The sequence below is a fragment of the Zalophus californianus genome, chromosome 14, assembly GCF_009762305.2.
Source record: "Zalophus californianus isolate mZalCal1 chromosome 14, mZalCal1.pri.v2, whole genome shotgun sequence".
In the NCBI taxonomy this organism is placed as follows: domain Eukaryota; kingdom Metazoa; phylum Chordata; class Mammalia; order Carnivora; family Otariidae; genus Zalophus; species Zalophus californianus.
In genome coordinates, this window is record NC_045608.1 from 53,500,293 (window position 1) to 53,517,266 (window position 16,974).

The following is a 16,974-nucleotide window of genomic DNA, read 5'->3' on the forward strand; positions in this document are numbered from 1 at the left end:
CAAAAAACATATGTAAATTATATACCATGTGCCAAGGCTAGAGTCAGGCACCGAGGATAAATATGTAGAAGACAACACAATTCCCTACCCTCAAGAACTTAAATATAATTTCTAATAAAATATGACAAGTCAGGTATTACAGCATTATATGAGAGGGGAGGATAGAGACAGTTAGGATAACCTGGGGTATTGCAGATGACTATCTGAAGGACATGACTGATTTAAGGACTAGCAGACAAGGGACCAAAGAGGAAAAGGGCCACAGTCCAGAAGGACATTACAGACATGAACCAGGAGAGCAGGAAGGGGGGGGGAGGGAAGTAAATTATGTTTAAGAAATTTAAAAAAAGGGGCGCCTGGGTGGCTCAGTCATTAAGCTTCTGCCTTCAGCTCGGGTCATGATTCCCAGGGTCCTGGGATGGAGCCCCACATTGGGCTCCCTGCTCTGTGGGAAGCCTGCTTCTCCCTCTCCCACTCCCCCTGCTTGCGTTCCCTCTCTCGCTGTGTCTCTCTCTGTCAAATAAATAAATAAAATCTTAAAAAAAAAAAAAAAGAAATTTAGGAGGGGCGGAGCAAGATGGCAGAGGAGTAGGAGACCCGGATTTCGTCTGGTCTCAGGAATTCAGCTGGAGACGGATCAAACCATTCTAAACACCTACAAACTCAACAGGAAATCAAAGAAAAGAATAGCAACAACTCTGAACAGAAAAGCGACCACTTTCTGGAAGGTAGGACGTGCAGAGAAATGAATCTCAGGCGATATTCGGGAGGATAGATGGCGGGGGAGGGGGCTTCCATTCGCCGCTTCTGGCAAGTGATAGAGCCGCGGAGCACAAAATCAGAACTTTTAGAAGTCGGCTCCGCTGAGGGACATCGCTCCAGGGGCTAAGTGGGGGGTGGAACCCTCACGGGACAGTGTGGTCACAGAAAGACCAGGGGTGCCTGAGTGCGGCAGAGTTCCCAGGTATCGGTGCAGGGAAGCCGGCTGCAGAGACGGAGCAGAAGTGTGGGCTCTCAGCTCGGGGTTCCCATAAACTGATTCGGGGCACAGTCGGGCCACTGCTCCTCCAGCAGGAACCCAACAAGCGGCAGATCCGGGGTGACTCCCCTTCCTCCCCCAGGAGGAGCAGCGGGGGAGCAAACGGCAGGGATCTGCTGGGTTTGGAGACTCCACACCGAGTCAGGTGCCAGAGATAGAAACGCTCGGTCACAGGCCGCGTGAGCACGGAGTGCGGCCAGAGACCGGGGAGATGGGAGTGAATGACTGCTTTTCTCTGGGAGCGCACTGAGGAGCGGGGCCCCGAGTTCTCGGTTTCTCCCGGGCAGAGATTGGGAGGCCGCCATCGTCAGTCACTTTCATCCTCCAAAGCTGTTCGGAAAGCTGGCAGGGAACAAAAGTTCCCAAGAGCAAACCTGAGCAGATTATTTAGCCCGAACCAGCAAGGACGGGACAATTCCACTTCCGGCAAAGACATCTGGGAACCACGGCAACAGGCCCCTCCCCCAGAAGATTAGCAAGAACTGCCACCCAAGACCAAGTTTACTTATCAATGAGAACGGCAGAACTCCAGCGCTAGGGGAATACTGCACATAGAATTCATGGCTTTTTTACCATGATTCTTTAGTCTTTCAAAGTTAATTTTTTTAACTTTTTTTTTAATGCTTTTTCCATTTTTCAACCAACATCTTATCAATCCCTTTTTTAAAAAACATTTTTATTTTTCATTTTTAGAGTCATACTCTATCCCTTCATAGTAGTTACCCTTATTTTTGGCATATATATGTAAGTTGTTCTCTCTTTAAAATTTTGAGATACAGTTTCTTCTAACAGATCAAAATATACCCTAAATCTCTAGTGTATGGCTTTGTTCTAGTTTCCTGCCTGATCATATTCTCTCCCTTTTTTTTCTTAAATCTTCTTCTTTTTTCAAACAACTTATCAATTCCTTTTAGAAAATTTTTTATAATTTTCATCTTTACAGTCATATTCCATCCTTTCATCGTATCAACCCTTATTTTTGTACATATATAAGTTTTTCTTTCTTTAAAATTAAGGGAGGCACTTTCTTCTAACAGACCAAAATACACCCAAAATCTAGTGTGTGGCACTGATCTATGAACCAGCCTGATCATATTTGCTTATATTCTGTTTTTTTTTGTTTTGTTCTGTTTTTGTTTGTTTTTATCTTTTTCTTTTTTCTTACTTTCCCTTTCTTTTCCCCCAAATTCAGGTCTTTTCTGATTTGTTTAGAGTATATTTTCTGGGGACATTGTTACCCTGTTAGCATTTTGTTCTCTCATTCATCTATTCTCCTCTGGACAAAATGACAAGACAGAAAAAAATCACTTCAACAAAAAGAACAAGAACTTGCGAGGGAACTGCTCAATACGGACATTAGTACAATGTCGGACCTAGAGTTCAGAATCATGATTTTAAAGATACCAGCTGGGCTTGAAAAAAACATGGAAGTTATTAAAGAAACCTTTCTGGAAAATTAAAGAACTAAAATCTATCCAAGTCAAATCAAAAAGACTATTAATGAGGTGCAATAAAAAATGGGGGCACTAACTGCTAGGATAAATGAGTCAGAAGAGAGAAGCAGTGATATAGAAGACCAAATGATGGAAAATACAGAAGCTGAGAAAAAGAGAGATAAACAACTACTGGATCACGAGGGCAGAATTCTAGAGATGAGCAATACCATAATATGAAACAACATTAGAATAATTGGAATCCCAGAAGAAGAAAGACAGAGGGGGGCAGAAGGTATATTGGAGCAAATTATAACAGAGAACTTCCCTAATTGGGGGAAGGAAACAGGCATCAAAATCCAGGAGGCACAGAGAACCCCTCTCAAAATCAATAAAAAAAGTCAACACCCCAACATCAAATAGTAAAACTTACGAGTCTCAGAGACAAAGAGAAAATCCTGAAAGCAGCTCGGGAGAAGAGATATGTAACCTACAATGGTAGAAACATTAGACTGGCAACAGACCTATCCACAGAGACCTGGCAGGCCAGAAAGGACAGGCATGATAGCTTCAGAGCACTAAATGAGAAAAATATGCAGCCAAGAATACTATATCCAGCTAGGCTGTCATTGAAAATAGAAGGAGAGATAAAAAGCTTCCAGGACAAACAAAAACTAAAGGAATTTGCAAACACGAAACCAGCCCTACAAGAAATCTTGAAAGGGGTCCTCTGAGCAAAGAGAGCCTAAAAGCAACATAGACCAGAAAGGAACAGAGATAATATACACTAACAGTTACCTTACAGGCAATACAATGGCACTAAATTCATATCTTTAATAGTTACCCTGAATGTAAATGGGCTAAATGCCCCAATCAAAAGACACAGGCTATCAGATTGGATAAAAAAACAAGACCCATCGATATGCTGTCTGCAAGAGACTCAATTTAGACCCAAAGACACCCCCACATTGAAAGTGAGGGGGTGGAAAACCATTTACCATGCTAATGGACACCAAAAGAAAGCTGGGGTGGCAATCCTTATATCAGACAAATTAGATTTTAAACCAAAGACTGTAATAAGAGATGAGGAAGGACACTATATCCTACTTAAACGGTCTATCCAACAAGAAGATCTAACAACTGTAAATATGCCCCTAACATGGGAGCAGCCAATTATATAAGGCAATTAATAACAAAAGCAAAAAAACACATCGACAACTTACAATAATAGTGGGGGACTTTAACACCCCCCTCACTGAAATGGACAGATCATCTAAGCAAAAGATCAACAAGGAAATAAAGACTTTAAATGACACAATGGACCAAATGGACTTCACAGACATATTCAGAACACTCCATCCCAAAGCAACGGAATACACATTCTTCTCTAGTGCCCCTGGAACATTCTCCAGAATAGATCACATCCTAGGTCACAAATCAGGTCTCAACCGGTACCAAAAGACTGGGATTATTCCCTGCATATTTTTAGACCACAATGCTTTGAAACTAGAACTCAATCACAAAAGGAAAGTCGGAAAGAACTCAAATACATGGAGGCTAAAGAGCATTCTACTAAAGAATGAATGGGTCAACCAGGAAATAAAAGAAAAATTAAAAAATTCATGGAGGGTGCCTGGGTGGCTTGGTTGGGCGACTGCCGTCTGCTCAGGTCATGATCCTGGAGTCCCAGGATCAAGTCCCACATCGGGCTCCCTGCTCAGTGGGGGGGTCTGCTTCTCCCTCTGACCCTCTTCCCTCTCGTGCTCTATCTCATTCTCTCTCTCTCAAATAAATAAATAAAATCTTAAAAAAAATAAATTTAAATAAATTTAAAAAAATAAAAAATTCATGGAAACCAATGAAAATGAAAACACAACTGTTCAAAATCTTTGGGATGCAGCAAAGGCAGTCCTAAGAGGAAAGTATATAGCAATACAAGCCTTTCTCAAGAAACAAGAAAGGTCTCAAATACACAATCTAACCCTACACCTAAAGGAGCTAGAGAAAAAACGGCAAATAAAGTCTAAACCCACCAAGAGAAGAGAAATAATAAAGATCAGAGCAGGAATCAATGAAATAGAAACCAAAAGAAGAGTAGAACAGATCAACGAAACTGGGAGCTGGTTCTTTGAAAGAATTAACAAGATTCATAAACCCCTGGCCAGACTTATCAAAAAGAAAAGAGAAAGGACCCAAATCAACAAAATCATGAATGAAAGAGGAGATCACAACCAACACCAAAGAAATACAAACAATTATAAGAACATATTATGAGCAACTCTATGCCAGCAAATTAGATAATGTGGAAGAAATGGATGCATTCCTAGAGATGTATCAACTACCAAAACTGAACCAGGAAGAAATAGAAAACCTGAACAGACCTATAACCACTAAGGAAATTGAAGCAGTACTCAAAAATCTCCCAACAAACAAAAGCCCAGGGACAGATGGCTTCCCAGGGGAATTTCACCAAACATTTCAAGAAGAATTAAACCTATTCTTCTGAAACTGTTCCAAAAAATAGAAATGGAAGGAAAACTTCCAAACTCATTTTATGAGACCACCATTACCTTGATCCCAAAACTAGACAAAGAAAAGGAGAATTACAGACCAATATCCTTGATGAACATGGATGCAAAAATTCTCACCAAAATACTAGCCAATAGGATCCAACAGTACATTAAAAGGATTATTCAACACGACCAAGTGGGATTTATACCTGGGCTGCACAGCTGGTTCAACAACAGCAAATCAATGTGATACATTAACAAAAGAAAGAACAAGAATCATATGATCCTCTCAATAGACACAGAAAAAGCATTTGACAAAGTACAGCATCCTTTCTTGATCAAAACTCTTCAAAGAACAGGGATAGAAGGTACATACCTCAATATCATAAAAGCCATCTATGAAAAACCTACAGCAAATATCATTCTCAATGGGGAAAAACTGAGAGCTTTACCCCTAAGGTCAGGAATGCAGCAGGGATGTCCACTATTACCACTGCTATTCAACATAGTATTAGAAGTCCTAGCCACAGCAATCAGACAACAAAAAGAAATCAAAGGCATCCAAATCGGCAAAGAGGAAGTCAAACTCTCACTCTTTGCAGATGATATGATATTTTATGTGGAAAACCCAAAAGACTCCACCCCAAAACTGCTAGAACTCATACAGGAATTCAGTAAAGTAGCAGGATATAAAATCAATGCACAGAAATCAGTGGCATTTCTATACACCAAGAACAAGACAGAAGAAAGAGAAATTAAGGAGTTGATCCCATTTACAATTGCACCCAAAACCATAAGATACCTAGGAATAAATCTAACCAAAGAGGCAAAGTATCTGTACTCAGAAAAGTATAAAATACTCATGAAAGAAATTGAGGAAGACACAAAGAAATGGAAAAACGTTCCATGCTCATGGATTGGAAAAACAAATATTGTGAAGATGTCAATGCTACCTAGAGCAATCTACACATTCAATGCAATCCCCATCAAAATACCATCCACTTTTTTCAAAGAAATGGAACAAATAATCCTAAAATTTGTTTGGAACCAGAAAAGACCCCGAATAGCCAGAGGAATGTTGAAAAAGAAAAGCAAAGCTGGCGGCATCACAATTCCGGACTTCCAGCTCTATTACAAAGCTGTCATCATCAAGACAGTATGGTACTGGCACAAAAACAGACACACAGATCAATGGAACAGAATAGAGAGCCCAGAAATGGACCCTCAACTCTATGGTCAACTAATCTTTGACAAAGCAGGAAAGAATGTCCAATGGAAAAGACTGTCTCTTCAACAAATGGTGTCAGGAAAATTGGACGGCCACATGCAGAAGAATGAAACTGGACCATTTCCTTACACCACATACAAAAATAGACTCAAAATGGTTGAAAGACCTCAATGTGAGACAGGAGTCCATCAAAATCCTAAAGGAGAACACAAGCAGCAACCTCTTCGACCTCAGCCGCAGCAACTTCTTCCTAGAAACATCGCCAAAGGCAAGGGAAACAAGGGCAAAACTGAACTATTGGGACTTCATCAAGATAAAAAGCTTTTGCACAGCAAAAGAAACAAGTCAACAAAACCAAAAGAAGGGCGCCTGGGCGGCTCAGTTGGTTAAGCAACTGCCTTCAGCTCAGGTCATGATCCTGGAGTCCCGGGATCGAGTCCCACATCAGGCTCCCTGCTCTGCGGGGAGTCTGCTTCTCCCTCTGACCCTCTTCCCTCTCGTGCTCTCTATCTCTCATTCTCTCTCTCTCAAATAAATAATAAAAAAATAAAATCTTAAAAAAAAAAAGAAAACAAAAAAAAAAAACAAAAAACAAAAGAAAACCAACAGAATGGGAGAAAATATTTGCAAATGACATATCAGATAAAGGGCTAGTATCCAAAATCTATAAAGAACTTATCAAACTCAACACCCAAAGAACAAATAATCCAATCAAGAAATGGGCAGAAGACATGAACAGACATTTTTCCAAAGAAGACATCCAAATGGTCCACACACACATGAAAAAGTGCTCAGCATCACTCGGCATCAGGGAAATCCAAATCAAAACCTCCATGAGATACCACCTCACACCAGTCAGGATGGCTAAAATTAACAAGTCAGGAAACGACAGATGTTGGCGGGGATGTGGAGAAAGGGGAACCCTCCCACACTGTTGGTGGGAATGCAAGCTGGTGCAGCCACTCGGGAAAACAGTATGGAGGTTCCTCAAAAAGTTGAAAATAGAGCTACCATATGATCCAGCAATTGCACTACTGAGTATTTACCCCAGGAATACAAATGTAGGGATCCAAAGGGGTACGTGCACCCCGATGTTTACAGCAGCAATGTCCACAAAAGCCACACTGTGGAAAGAGCCAAGATGTCCATCGACAGATGAATGGATAAAGAAGATGTGGTATATAGATATATATATATATACACACATATATATATATAGACACACACACACACACACACACACACACACACACACACACACACACACACAATGGAATATTATGCAGCCATCAAAAGGAATGAAATCTTGCCATTTGCAATGATGTGGCTGGAACTGGAGGGTATTATGCTGAGTGAAGTAAGTTAATCAGAGAAAGACATGCATCATATGACCTCATTGATAAGAGGAATTCTTAATCTCAGGAAACAAACTGAGGGTTGCTGGAGTGTTGCGGGGTGGGAGGGTGGGGTGGCTGGGTGATAGACATTGGGTGCTATGGTGAGCACTGTGAATTGTGTAAGACTGTTGAATCACAGACCTGTACGTCTGAAACAAATAATACATTATATGTTTAAAAAAGAAGAAGAAGAAGAAGAAGATAGCAGGAGGGGAAGAATGAAGAGGGGGAAATCGGAGGGGGAGACCAACCATGAGAGACTATGGACTCTGAGAAACAAGCTGAGGGTTCTAGAGGGGAGGGGGTAGGGGGATGGGTTAGCCTGGTGATGGGTATTAAAGAGGACACGTTCTGCATGGAGCACTGGGTGTTATATGCAAACAATGAATCATGGAACACTACATCAAAAACAAATGATATAATGTATAGTGATTAACATAATAATTTAAAAAAGATAAAAAAAAAGAAATTGAAGATAACACAAATAAATGGAAAGATATTCCATGATCATGTACTGGAAGAATTACTATTATTAAAATTACCATACTTCCAAAGCAATCTACAGATTCAATACAATCCCCACCAAAATACCAACTGCATTTTTCACAGAAATAGGACAAATAATACTAAAATTTGTACGGAACCACAAAAGACCCCAAAGCAATCTTGAGAAAAAAGAACAAAGCTAGAGATATCACAGTTCCAGATTATAAGACACACTACAAAGCTATAAAAATCAAAACAGCATGGTACTGGCACAAAAATGAGTCACTTTGACCAACGGAACAGAGTAGACAGTCCAAAAATAAATTCATCCTTATATGATCAATCCATCTATGACAAAGGAGGCAAGAATATACAACAGGGGAAAGTCTCTTCAATAAATGGTGCTGGGAAAACTGGACAACTACATGGAAAAGAATGAAACTGGATCACTTTCTTACACCATACACAAAAATAAGCTCAAGATAGATTGAAGACCTAAATGTGAGACCTGATGTCATAAAAATCCTAGAAGATAATGCAGTAATTTCTCTGACACTGACCATAACAGCATTTTTCTAGATATGTCTCCTAAGACAAGGGAAACAAAAGCAAAAATAAACTATTGGGACTACATCAAAATAAAAAGCTTTTGCATAGTGAAAAGAAACCATCAAAACAAAAAAGGCAGGGGCGCCTGGGTGGCTCAGTTGGTTAAGCGACTGCCTTCGGCTCAGGTCATGATCCTGGAGTCCCGGGATCGAGTCCCACATCGGGCTCCCTGCTCAGCGGGGAGTCTGCTTCTCCCTCTGACCCGCTTCCCTCTCGAGCTCTCCATCTCTCATTCCCTCTCTCTCTCTCTCTCTCTCAAATAAATAAATAAATAAATAAATAAATAAATAGAAATAACTTTAAAAAAAAAAAAAGGCAACCTACTGACTGGGAGAAGATATTTGCAAATGATATACCCAATAAGGGATTAATATCCAAAATATATAAAGAACTTAACGACTCAACACCAAAACATAAACAATCCCATTAAAAAGTGGGCAGAGGACCTAAATAGACATTTCTCCAAAGAAGACATACAGATGGCCAACAAACTCATGAAAAGACGCTCAACATTACTCATCATCAGGGAAATGCAAATCAAAACCACAATGAGATATCACCTTATACCTGTCAGAATGGCTAAAATAAAAAAGAAAAGAAATAACAAATATTGGCAAGGATGTGGAGAGAAAGGAACCCTCATGCCCTGCTGGGAATACAAATTGTTATGGCCACTGTGGAAAACAGTATGGAAGTTCCTCTAAAAAACTAAAAATAGAAATATCATATGATCCAATAACTCCACTAGTGGGTTTTTACCCAAAGAAAATGAAACCACTGATTCAAAGAACTATATGGACCCTTATGTTTATTGCAGCATTTATTTACAATAGCCAAAATACGGAAGCAACCCAAGTGTCCACTGATAGACAAATGGATAAGGAAGATGTGGTTTATATATATACAATAGAACTTTCACAGCCATAAAAAAGAATGAACTCTTGCCATTTGCAACAACATATAGAAGGTCCTAGAGGGTATTATACTAAGTGAAACAAGTCAGACTGAGAAAGACAAAGACCATATGACTTCATTCATATGTGGAAACTTAAAAACAAAACAAATGAATTAAAAAAAAGCAGAATCAGACCTATAAATACAGAGAACAAACTGAAGGTTGCCAGAGGGAAGGGAATAAGGAAATGGGCAAAACAAATGAAGGGGAGTGGGAGATACAGGCTTCCAGTTATGGAATGAATAAGTCACAGGAATAAAAGGCAGCATAAGGAATATACTCAATGATACTGTAATACTGTTGTATGTGACAGATAGTAACTATACCTGTGGTGAGCAGAACCTAAAGTATAAAGAAGTTGAATCACTATGTTGTACATTTGAAACTAATGTAACATGGTATGTCAACTATACTCAAAGTAAAAAATTAAAAAACAAAAAAAGAACCTAAATAAATCAATATTGCTATGCATAAGTCAAAATCTAATTCATAAAAGATGTACATGTTGGTACTTAATAATAATGTAGACTTAAAATATAGAAATAAAATTAATTCAACAAATAAGTAACCATACTGTAAAGTCCCAAAAAGAAATTTCCCTCTACTCTCATGTTTTGCACACTCTCTCAAAAAAAAGAAACATTTTTTAAAATTTATGAAACATTACTGAAGTAAATACTACACATTTTTAGTACCTCACTAGTCAACCGTATTAGGAGAGCTGCAGCCTCTGAATATTTGCTTTGGCTTTTTAAGATTTCAGCACTAAGCAATACACATCTCTCAGCCAATACCATATTCCTAAAGAAAAAAAAAGACAAGAAAAATATAATTAGCACTACAGTAATACCTTATTACATCACAGTAACTATGTGTTCTCACAGAGGGCTGTATCTGCTGCCAGAATCTCTAAATACATTCTAGAATAGATTGTAAAGTTTAAGAGGTGGGATCCAAAACTGGCTCCACCACTTATTAGCTGCGGCCCTAAAGCAAGTGAAACTCTTCAAGTTTCACTCTCCTCATCTGTAAATGAAGATAGTAATCGTACTAGCCATTTCATAGATTTCATTGTTATGAAGATTCAATGAGTGTGTAAATTATTTTGGCATAGTGGCAAATTCCGGGCACACAAAAAAATGTTAATGATTATTAGTGCTGTGTTGTAAACGCACTGCTATTACTACTATCACTACTCCTTAAACAATATTGTAAGAGACAGAATTACCTCTCTATCTGTCTTCCAACCCATCCATTCTACATAGAACAGTCAGATCAATCTTTCTGAAAAATAACTTTTATTACATCAAGCCTCTTACAGAATATTCAAGAACTCTCCATTTGCTACTACATAAATTTTAACTACAGCTTAACAACAATGATAAATGAGAATGAAGGCTCCCCACACCAATACCTTTCAAACACCTTTTCATATACATCCTCTAACCTAGCCAGGACCCTATTCCCTTTCACCAGTGATGATGCATCCAAAACAATATTTCTGCCAATCACAATTCCTGAAATGTCTTCATGGCTGTCAAATCCGAACCACCTTTCTTTCAGATCCATTCCTCAAAAATCCTATGAAACCTCTCTGACCACTTTCTGGATCAGTTCAGTCTCCTCACAGGTGGCAAGTTCTAACTCCTATGGAGTTCTGACAGAGCTCATTATGTGTACAAAACACTTCTCATTTTCTTCCCTGGACTATTATTTAACTCTTTGTGTTCTGCCTATTTAACAAGAAAAGTTCAAAATGGCTAACCCCTGGCTTAAGAGTAGTTTAGGTTAGAAATGTCCCCACAATAAAATCACCCTCACTGTAACATATAACGTCAACATTACATATAACAAATTCCTAACCACAAATCCAAACAAAATAGGAAGAGAAAGGACGTAATAAAACACTAGTTTTAAAAAATCACCTCATCTTGTCTCTGAGTATATTAACTTGATTCGGGAGCTTGTTTAAATTTAAAGCATGAAAAACAAAGAACCATTTATACCTAATAACAATATAAGTGTTAAATTTACCTCTAAATGGATAGAACATAAACATTCTAGTCACCTACTTGCAGATATCCCTATATGTCTGGATTGCTGTATCCATGTAATGCGCAGGGTATGGCCTAGGTGCTCCTGGCTGAAGAAAAGCGGACACTGCTGCCATTTCCTAAAGTAAAAGACATTATTTATACTACTTCAAAAGGAGAAATATTCTTATTATTAAGCATTTGGAAGCCTACAAATTGGACTGAAGTTTACTGGAGCTTTTTATGTATGCAAATGTATAAATTTCATGGATTAATGCAGACTTAAAAAATAAGTTTTTATAGACTACAAGAATTTTCAGGTATTCATATGCTATAGGAGATATGACTTTATTTTACAGGGTGAAACTATTTTCTCTCATATAATTGCTACTAATACCTCTACCTAAATGATTTAAATATGGTATTTATCAGATTGTAGATAAAAATGAAAAAGCTTACATACCATAAAACCATAGAAATCTTTTGCCGTACCTTTATAAAATTCTACCCATATACAAATATTCAATTAGCAGTTACATAATGTACATGTTATAAATTCATACCTATGTTGTATTTATGAAATAACATTAAGTATTTATGATTTCATATTCATATAGTCATTATTTTAGATGAGGTTAGAGAATGTCTGGCCAAGGACAAATCATATAAGTTTTTAAGCACTTCAACTCATAAAGATTTCAGTTCCTGAACAAGGTTTTCAAAAGTTAGCAGACGTTTTTCATTAAAAATATTATAGAAATAAAAATATAATTTTGCTATTTTAGCTTTACATTAGTTACCTATTTTAGTTTTATACATACATAATATTAAAACAAATGCAAAATAAGTGGCAATTTTTAAACGAGTGTCTACATGATCATTTCCAATGAAATATTTATTCTTATACATTTTTGTTCTTCACACTTTTGTTTACAAGCTTATATATTTTTAAAGTGATTATGTAGAAAGGAACAGTGTTAATTTTACTCTTTTCTACACACAGAAAGCAGATTATGCATTTATGTATGACAACTTTTTTAAAAAATGTTATAAGGCGCCTGGGTGGCTCAGTTGGTTGAGCGACTGCCTTCGGCTCAGGTCATGATCCTGGAGTCCTGGGATTGAGTCCCTCATCGGGCTCCCTGCTCAGCGGGGAGTCTGCTTCTCCCTCTGACCCTCTTCCCTCTCGTGCTCTCTATCTCTCATTCTCTCTCTCTCAAATAAATAAATAAAATCTTTAAAAAAAAAAAAGGCAAACAAGTAAAATTCTTTCTTGGAGCATAGTTAAGCAGTCGGTTAAGCATCCAACTCTTGATACCAGCTCAGGTCATGATCTCAGGATGAGATGGTGCCCCACATCAGGCTCCCTGCTGGGCATGGAACCTGCTTAAGATTCTCTTTCCCCCTCTTCCCTGTACCCCTCCCCCCCATTTTCGCTCTCTCTAAAAAAAAAAAAAAAAAAAATACTGCCACACCAAGGTTTACATATCAATTATAAAAACTAACATAGTTGATGCTTACAGCTCTTTACATACAAAGGAGTATGCTAGACACAGCACAGGCCTTATACCTTATCTAACCTTATGCCATTAGGATTCACATTTTAACAGGCAAAAAATTGAGGCTTAGAGATGTTCAATATTTGCCTCAGATGACAGTCTGTCTCACACCAAAGTACATGTTCTTAACTGATATATATAATCATACGTTAAAAAAAAAAAAATTTAAGCAATTTTAAAAGATTTTTCAATAGGTCTAAAAGTTTCTGCTAAAATAAAGTTTCACTCAATATAATAACTGAAATTCAAATTAAATTTTCCATACACAAAAATTAGAATGTACTAGCCAAAGCTAAGACATCAACTCTCATATATGACATACTTAAATATACTAGTTTGATGAAAATCCATCAACTCAGCATAAACTAATTCAAAACCTATAAAGCATTATATCCTCTTTGAGTACAACTTCATCCCTAGGTATTTTGCTTGCCGTTTCATAAACATAAATTTCTAAATCATTTATGATAACAGAAGAAATTATACCAACCAAGGCACCAGCTGCATAAAGCATTGCTTGATCATTAAGAAAATCTTTCTTTGCAGTATGATAGCAGCTATAAGCCAAATCATAATGCTGCACCAAAAAGCATAAGTCAGCCATTTTTCGGATTTGAAGCTCTGGTGCTTCTGGTGGATACCTGTAAATATAAAATAAATTTAAAAAGTAATTTGTAATTTATGATCTCTAAACCATTAAATATTATAAAATGTCTTAACAAGCTGTTCAACTGTCTAAAACATTAGGAAAACGAATCTGGTCTTACAAGAATTCTATCTCCAACAAGAGACTGTCATTTCTCAGAGATATTTGGAAACAATTATATTTATATAATTTATAGCCCTATACTGAGAACTTCTCAACAGCAGGCAAGCATTTTCTCTATAGTCAAGTTATGAAGCAAATGGTTAATTCTAGGTGACTAACTTTATATATAACCAAGAAAAACATAAAAACCCAAAATGAATTTTATTTTCCCTTAAAACAAGATTTTATATTAATGAAAACTGTCTAAATGTATGCCATGACTCAGAATCACTAGACCATATTTTACTTTAGATGAGTTATTAATGGATACTTAATCTAACTTCATCTTTTTACAAATAGGGAAAGAAACCCAAAGTAAGGGACTTTCCCAGTTCTTATTTATTTTTAGATATCTAATTACCTAATGGTTTAAAAAAACTTTTTACTATAATTAACTTATAGTCACTGTTCTTATCTACTTCAGTTTCAACCAATATGAAACTAAAAATCTAAAAAGATAATCATTTTTTGCCGGACATCACAGAGTCAAACACCAGGCAGAGTTAAACACAGGAAAAACAAAAACAGTAATATTTTACTCACAGCAATCCAGATGTATTTTTCAGCTCGTTAATGCTTTTTTCTGGAACTTTACTGCCACTAAACCATTTTTTAGTTGCAGAAAATAGAGATCGACTTAAACCTTTTCTTGATATTAGCTACCAAAAAAGATTGTTACAAATATGAGAATTTAATAATTTACTTTTACATACAAAAGAATTCTAAATAACTAAAAGCTTTAAAAGTGAGCAAATATTCATTTTAACAACATCGATTTAAAGAAAATTGTTCAATATACTAGCAAAATCCTTAGTGTAAATGAGTAAGTACCTTCCAGGATTTAACAAAATTTCATCACTAACAGTGACACCAAAAAATCCTAATATTGATCTATCTTAAAAAAAAAAAGTCAAATACTTTAAATAACTTACACTACTATATTCCCAAGTTTACTCTTCGCTGAAATTTTAAAAATACTAATCCGAACAATTAAAGCTTACCTGATCATTTAATTGCCGAATTGTTTTCTCTATATGGGGCAAAAGGCCCCGAAACGTGAACTCTTGTATAAATTGTCGAATTCTATCATGATCAGTAAGAGTTAAACATGCACCATGAATAATTCCAGTATTTGCTTTCTTTGTTTCATGTAATGAAGCAGATTTTACATGATCTGGGCCATCAATGCTGTTAGAAGGGTCACTGGATGAGTCCAACTGAAGTGGGTGAGCTCTAAAGTTATTTGGTAAGCCATCTACTGAAAAACAGATCTTTCTTTTACTCTCAGAATGCAAGAGAAAATTGTGATATTACTACCATACTGCTAAAGAAAAAAAAGAACAATGTTGGAACCCTTTATCTTTCTGTATATCTTATAAGTCTAAGATATAATAAGATTAACATTTTCCCTCCTAAAATTATAGAACTTGGGTTAATACTTGTTACACATAATAGAAATTTAAAGATTCATGTAAATAAAAGAAAAATACAGTGTTAAAATAATAGAGTCATTCTAAATAACACAGCTAATAAAAATTTTTAACAAAAGAAATTTTAGAGCTGTCACCATCAAAACTGTAATTTAAAATACAGAAATAAAGCTCTCAAAATCATGTCAACTTTGGGAATAATTAATGCTGCACACAGTATCTTCCCCCTTGCTTTCTACAAATAACTTAAAAGAAATATGAGGGGCGCCTGGGTGGCTCAGTTGTTAAGCATCTGCCTTCGGCTCAGGTCATGATCCCAGGGTCCTGGGATCGAGCCCTGCATCAGGCTCCCTGCTCTGCAGGAAGCCTGCTTCTCCCTCTCCCACTCCCCCTGCTTGTGTTCCCTCTCTCGCTATGTCTCTGTCAAATAAATAAATAAAATCTTTAAAAAAGAAAACAAAAAAATAAAAGAAATATATTACTCATAAATTTTTAAATGTCAAAAAAAGTCAAACTCAAATGATCCAAAAAATTCTTCAAAGGAAAAGCTAATCTACCCATTTTTTTACTATGAAAATTTCCCTCATCTTTTATCTGTAAGGATTAGCATGTTGTGAGAACAGTGCATATTTCCAATCAAAAGAGAAACTTAGAGAAAGTATATCAAGACCTTTGACTTCGTTATCTAATCCATCCAATGAAAGCAAGTTACTATCAGAATTCTTATTTGAAGTTATAGTACAAGGGCCATCTTCATATGATTCCTATCAAAATAAAATAAAAAAGCATTAGCAGTTATAGTTAATCATTAGTTTAAGATACCACCAAATCCATCAACAACTTCTGCTAACTGTAAGCCTCATCTACTTGTTTTAGCAAAACACTCTTTCCAGTCCTTCAAATTCTGAACTTCTTCCATCTTATCATTCCAATCCACACCTCCTATATTCCTAACTTCCCTTTCACATTCAATCTACTACCCTAATTCTTCTGACTTCAAATGATCTCTATCTCAGTTTTCCTGCTTACATATGGTAAGTACATGCCCAAATGAATACCCATAGAACCGTCTGAAGTAAGAAATAAATGCGAAGAGAGATGCTAGTCAGGAAGGGGAAAATAAAAGGGATGTTATGGAATCTCCTGGGTCATGGATACAGTGTTAATAGGCTGGAGTAATTCTGAATACATCAGAGTGTGTTAGAAAAGTATCCAATGCGACGTTTATTTGTACAAAGGCACTAGTTTCTCAGTCAACGAAAAAACTTAAAATAAAAATACCCAGCCAACGATAAATAAATAAATAAATAAATAAAAAATACCCAGACTACTCTGAGAGTAGTAAATCTGAGGTACTATTCTGAGTGTCTTGCTTTCAGAGAAATATATAAGCTGGAACTTAACAGGATAAAAGTGATTAAGACAAGAAACAGTCTGAAACCACCATTCAAGAAAGAGCTGAAAAAACCAGGTATAGTTAGCCTGGA

At 36.8% G+C, this 16,974-nt stretch overlaps 1 protein-coding gene across 7 annotated transcripts in view; it reads right to left on the reverse strand.

The window, feature by feature from the left end:
• The window catches only part of TRAPPC8 (trafficking protein particle complex 8), an 87,975-nt gene that overhangs the window by 49,590 nt on the left and 21,411 nt on the right, over positions 1-16,974 (reverse strand). For all 7 annotated transcript variants that reach the window (XR_003516958.1, XM_027576499.1, XM_027576495.1 and 4 more), the window contains 6 exons: positions 16,158-16,251; positions 15,059-15,312; positions 14,601-14,716; positions 13,740-13,890; positions 11,730-11,830; positions 10,353-10,458 (listed from right to left, as the gene is read on the reverse strand). Coding sequence is in view for 6 of the 7 variants with exons in the window: in XM_027576499.1 (XP_027432300.1) it covers positions 10,353-10,458; positions 11,730-11,830; positions 13,740-13,890; positions 14,601-14,716; positions 15,059-15,312; positions 16,158-16,251 (822 nt within the window). In the remaining variant the exon portion in view is untranslated. The remainder of the gene's footprint in view (positions 1-10,352; positions 10,459-11,729; positions 11,831-13,739; positions 13,891-14,600; positions 14,717-15,058; positions 15,313-16,157; positions 16,252-16,974) is intronic.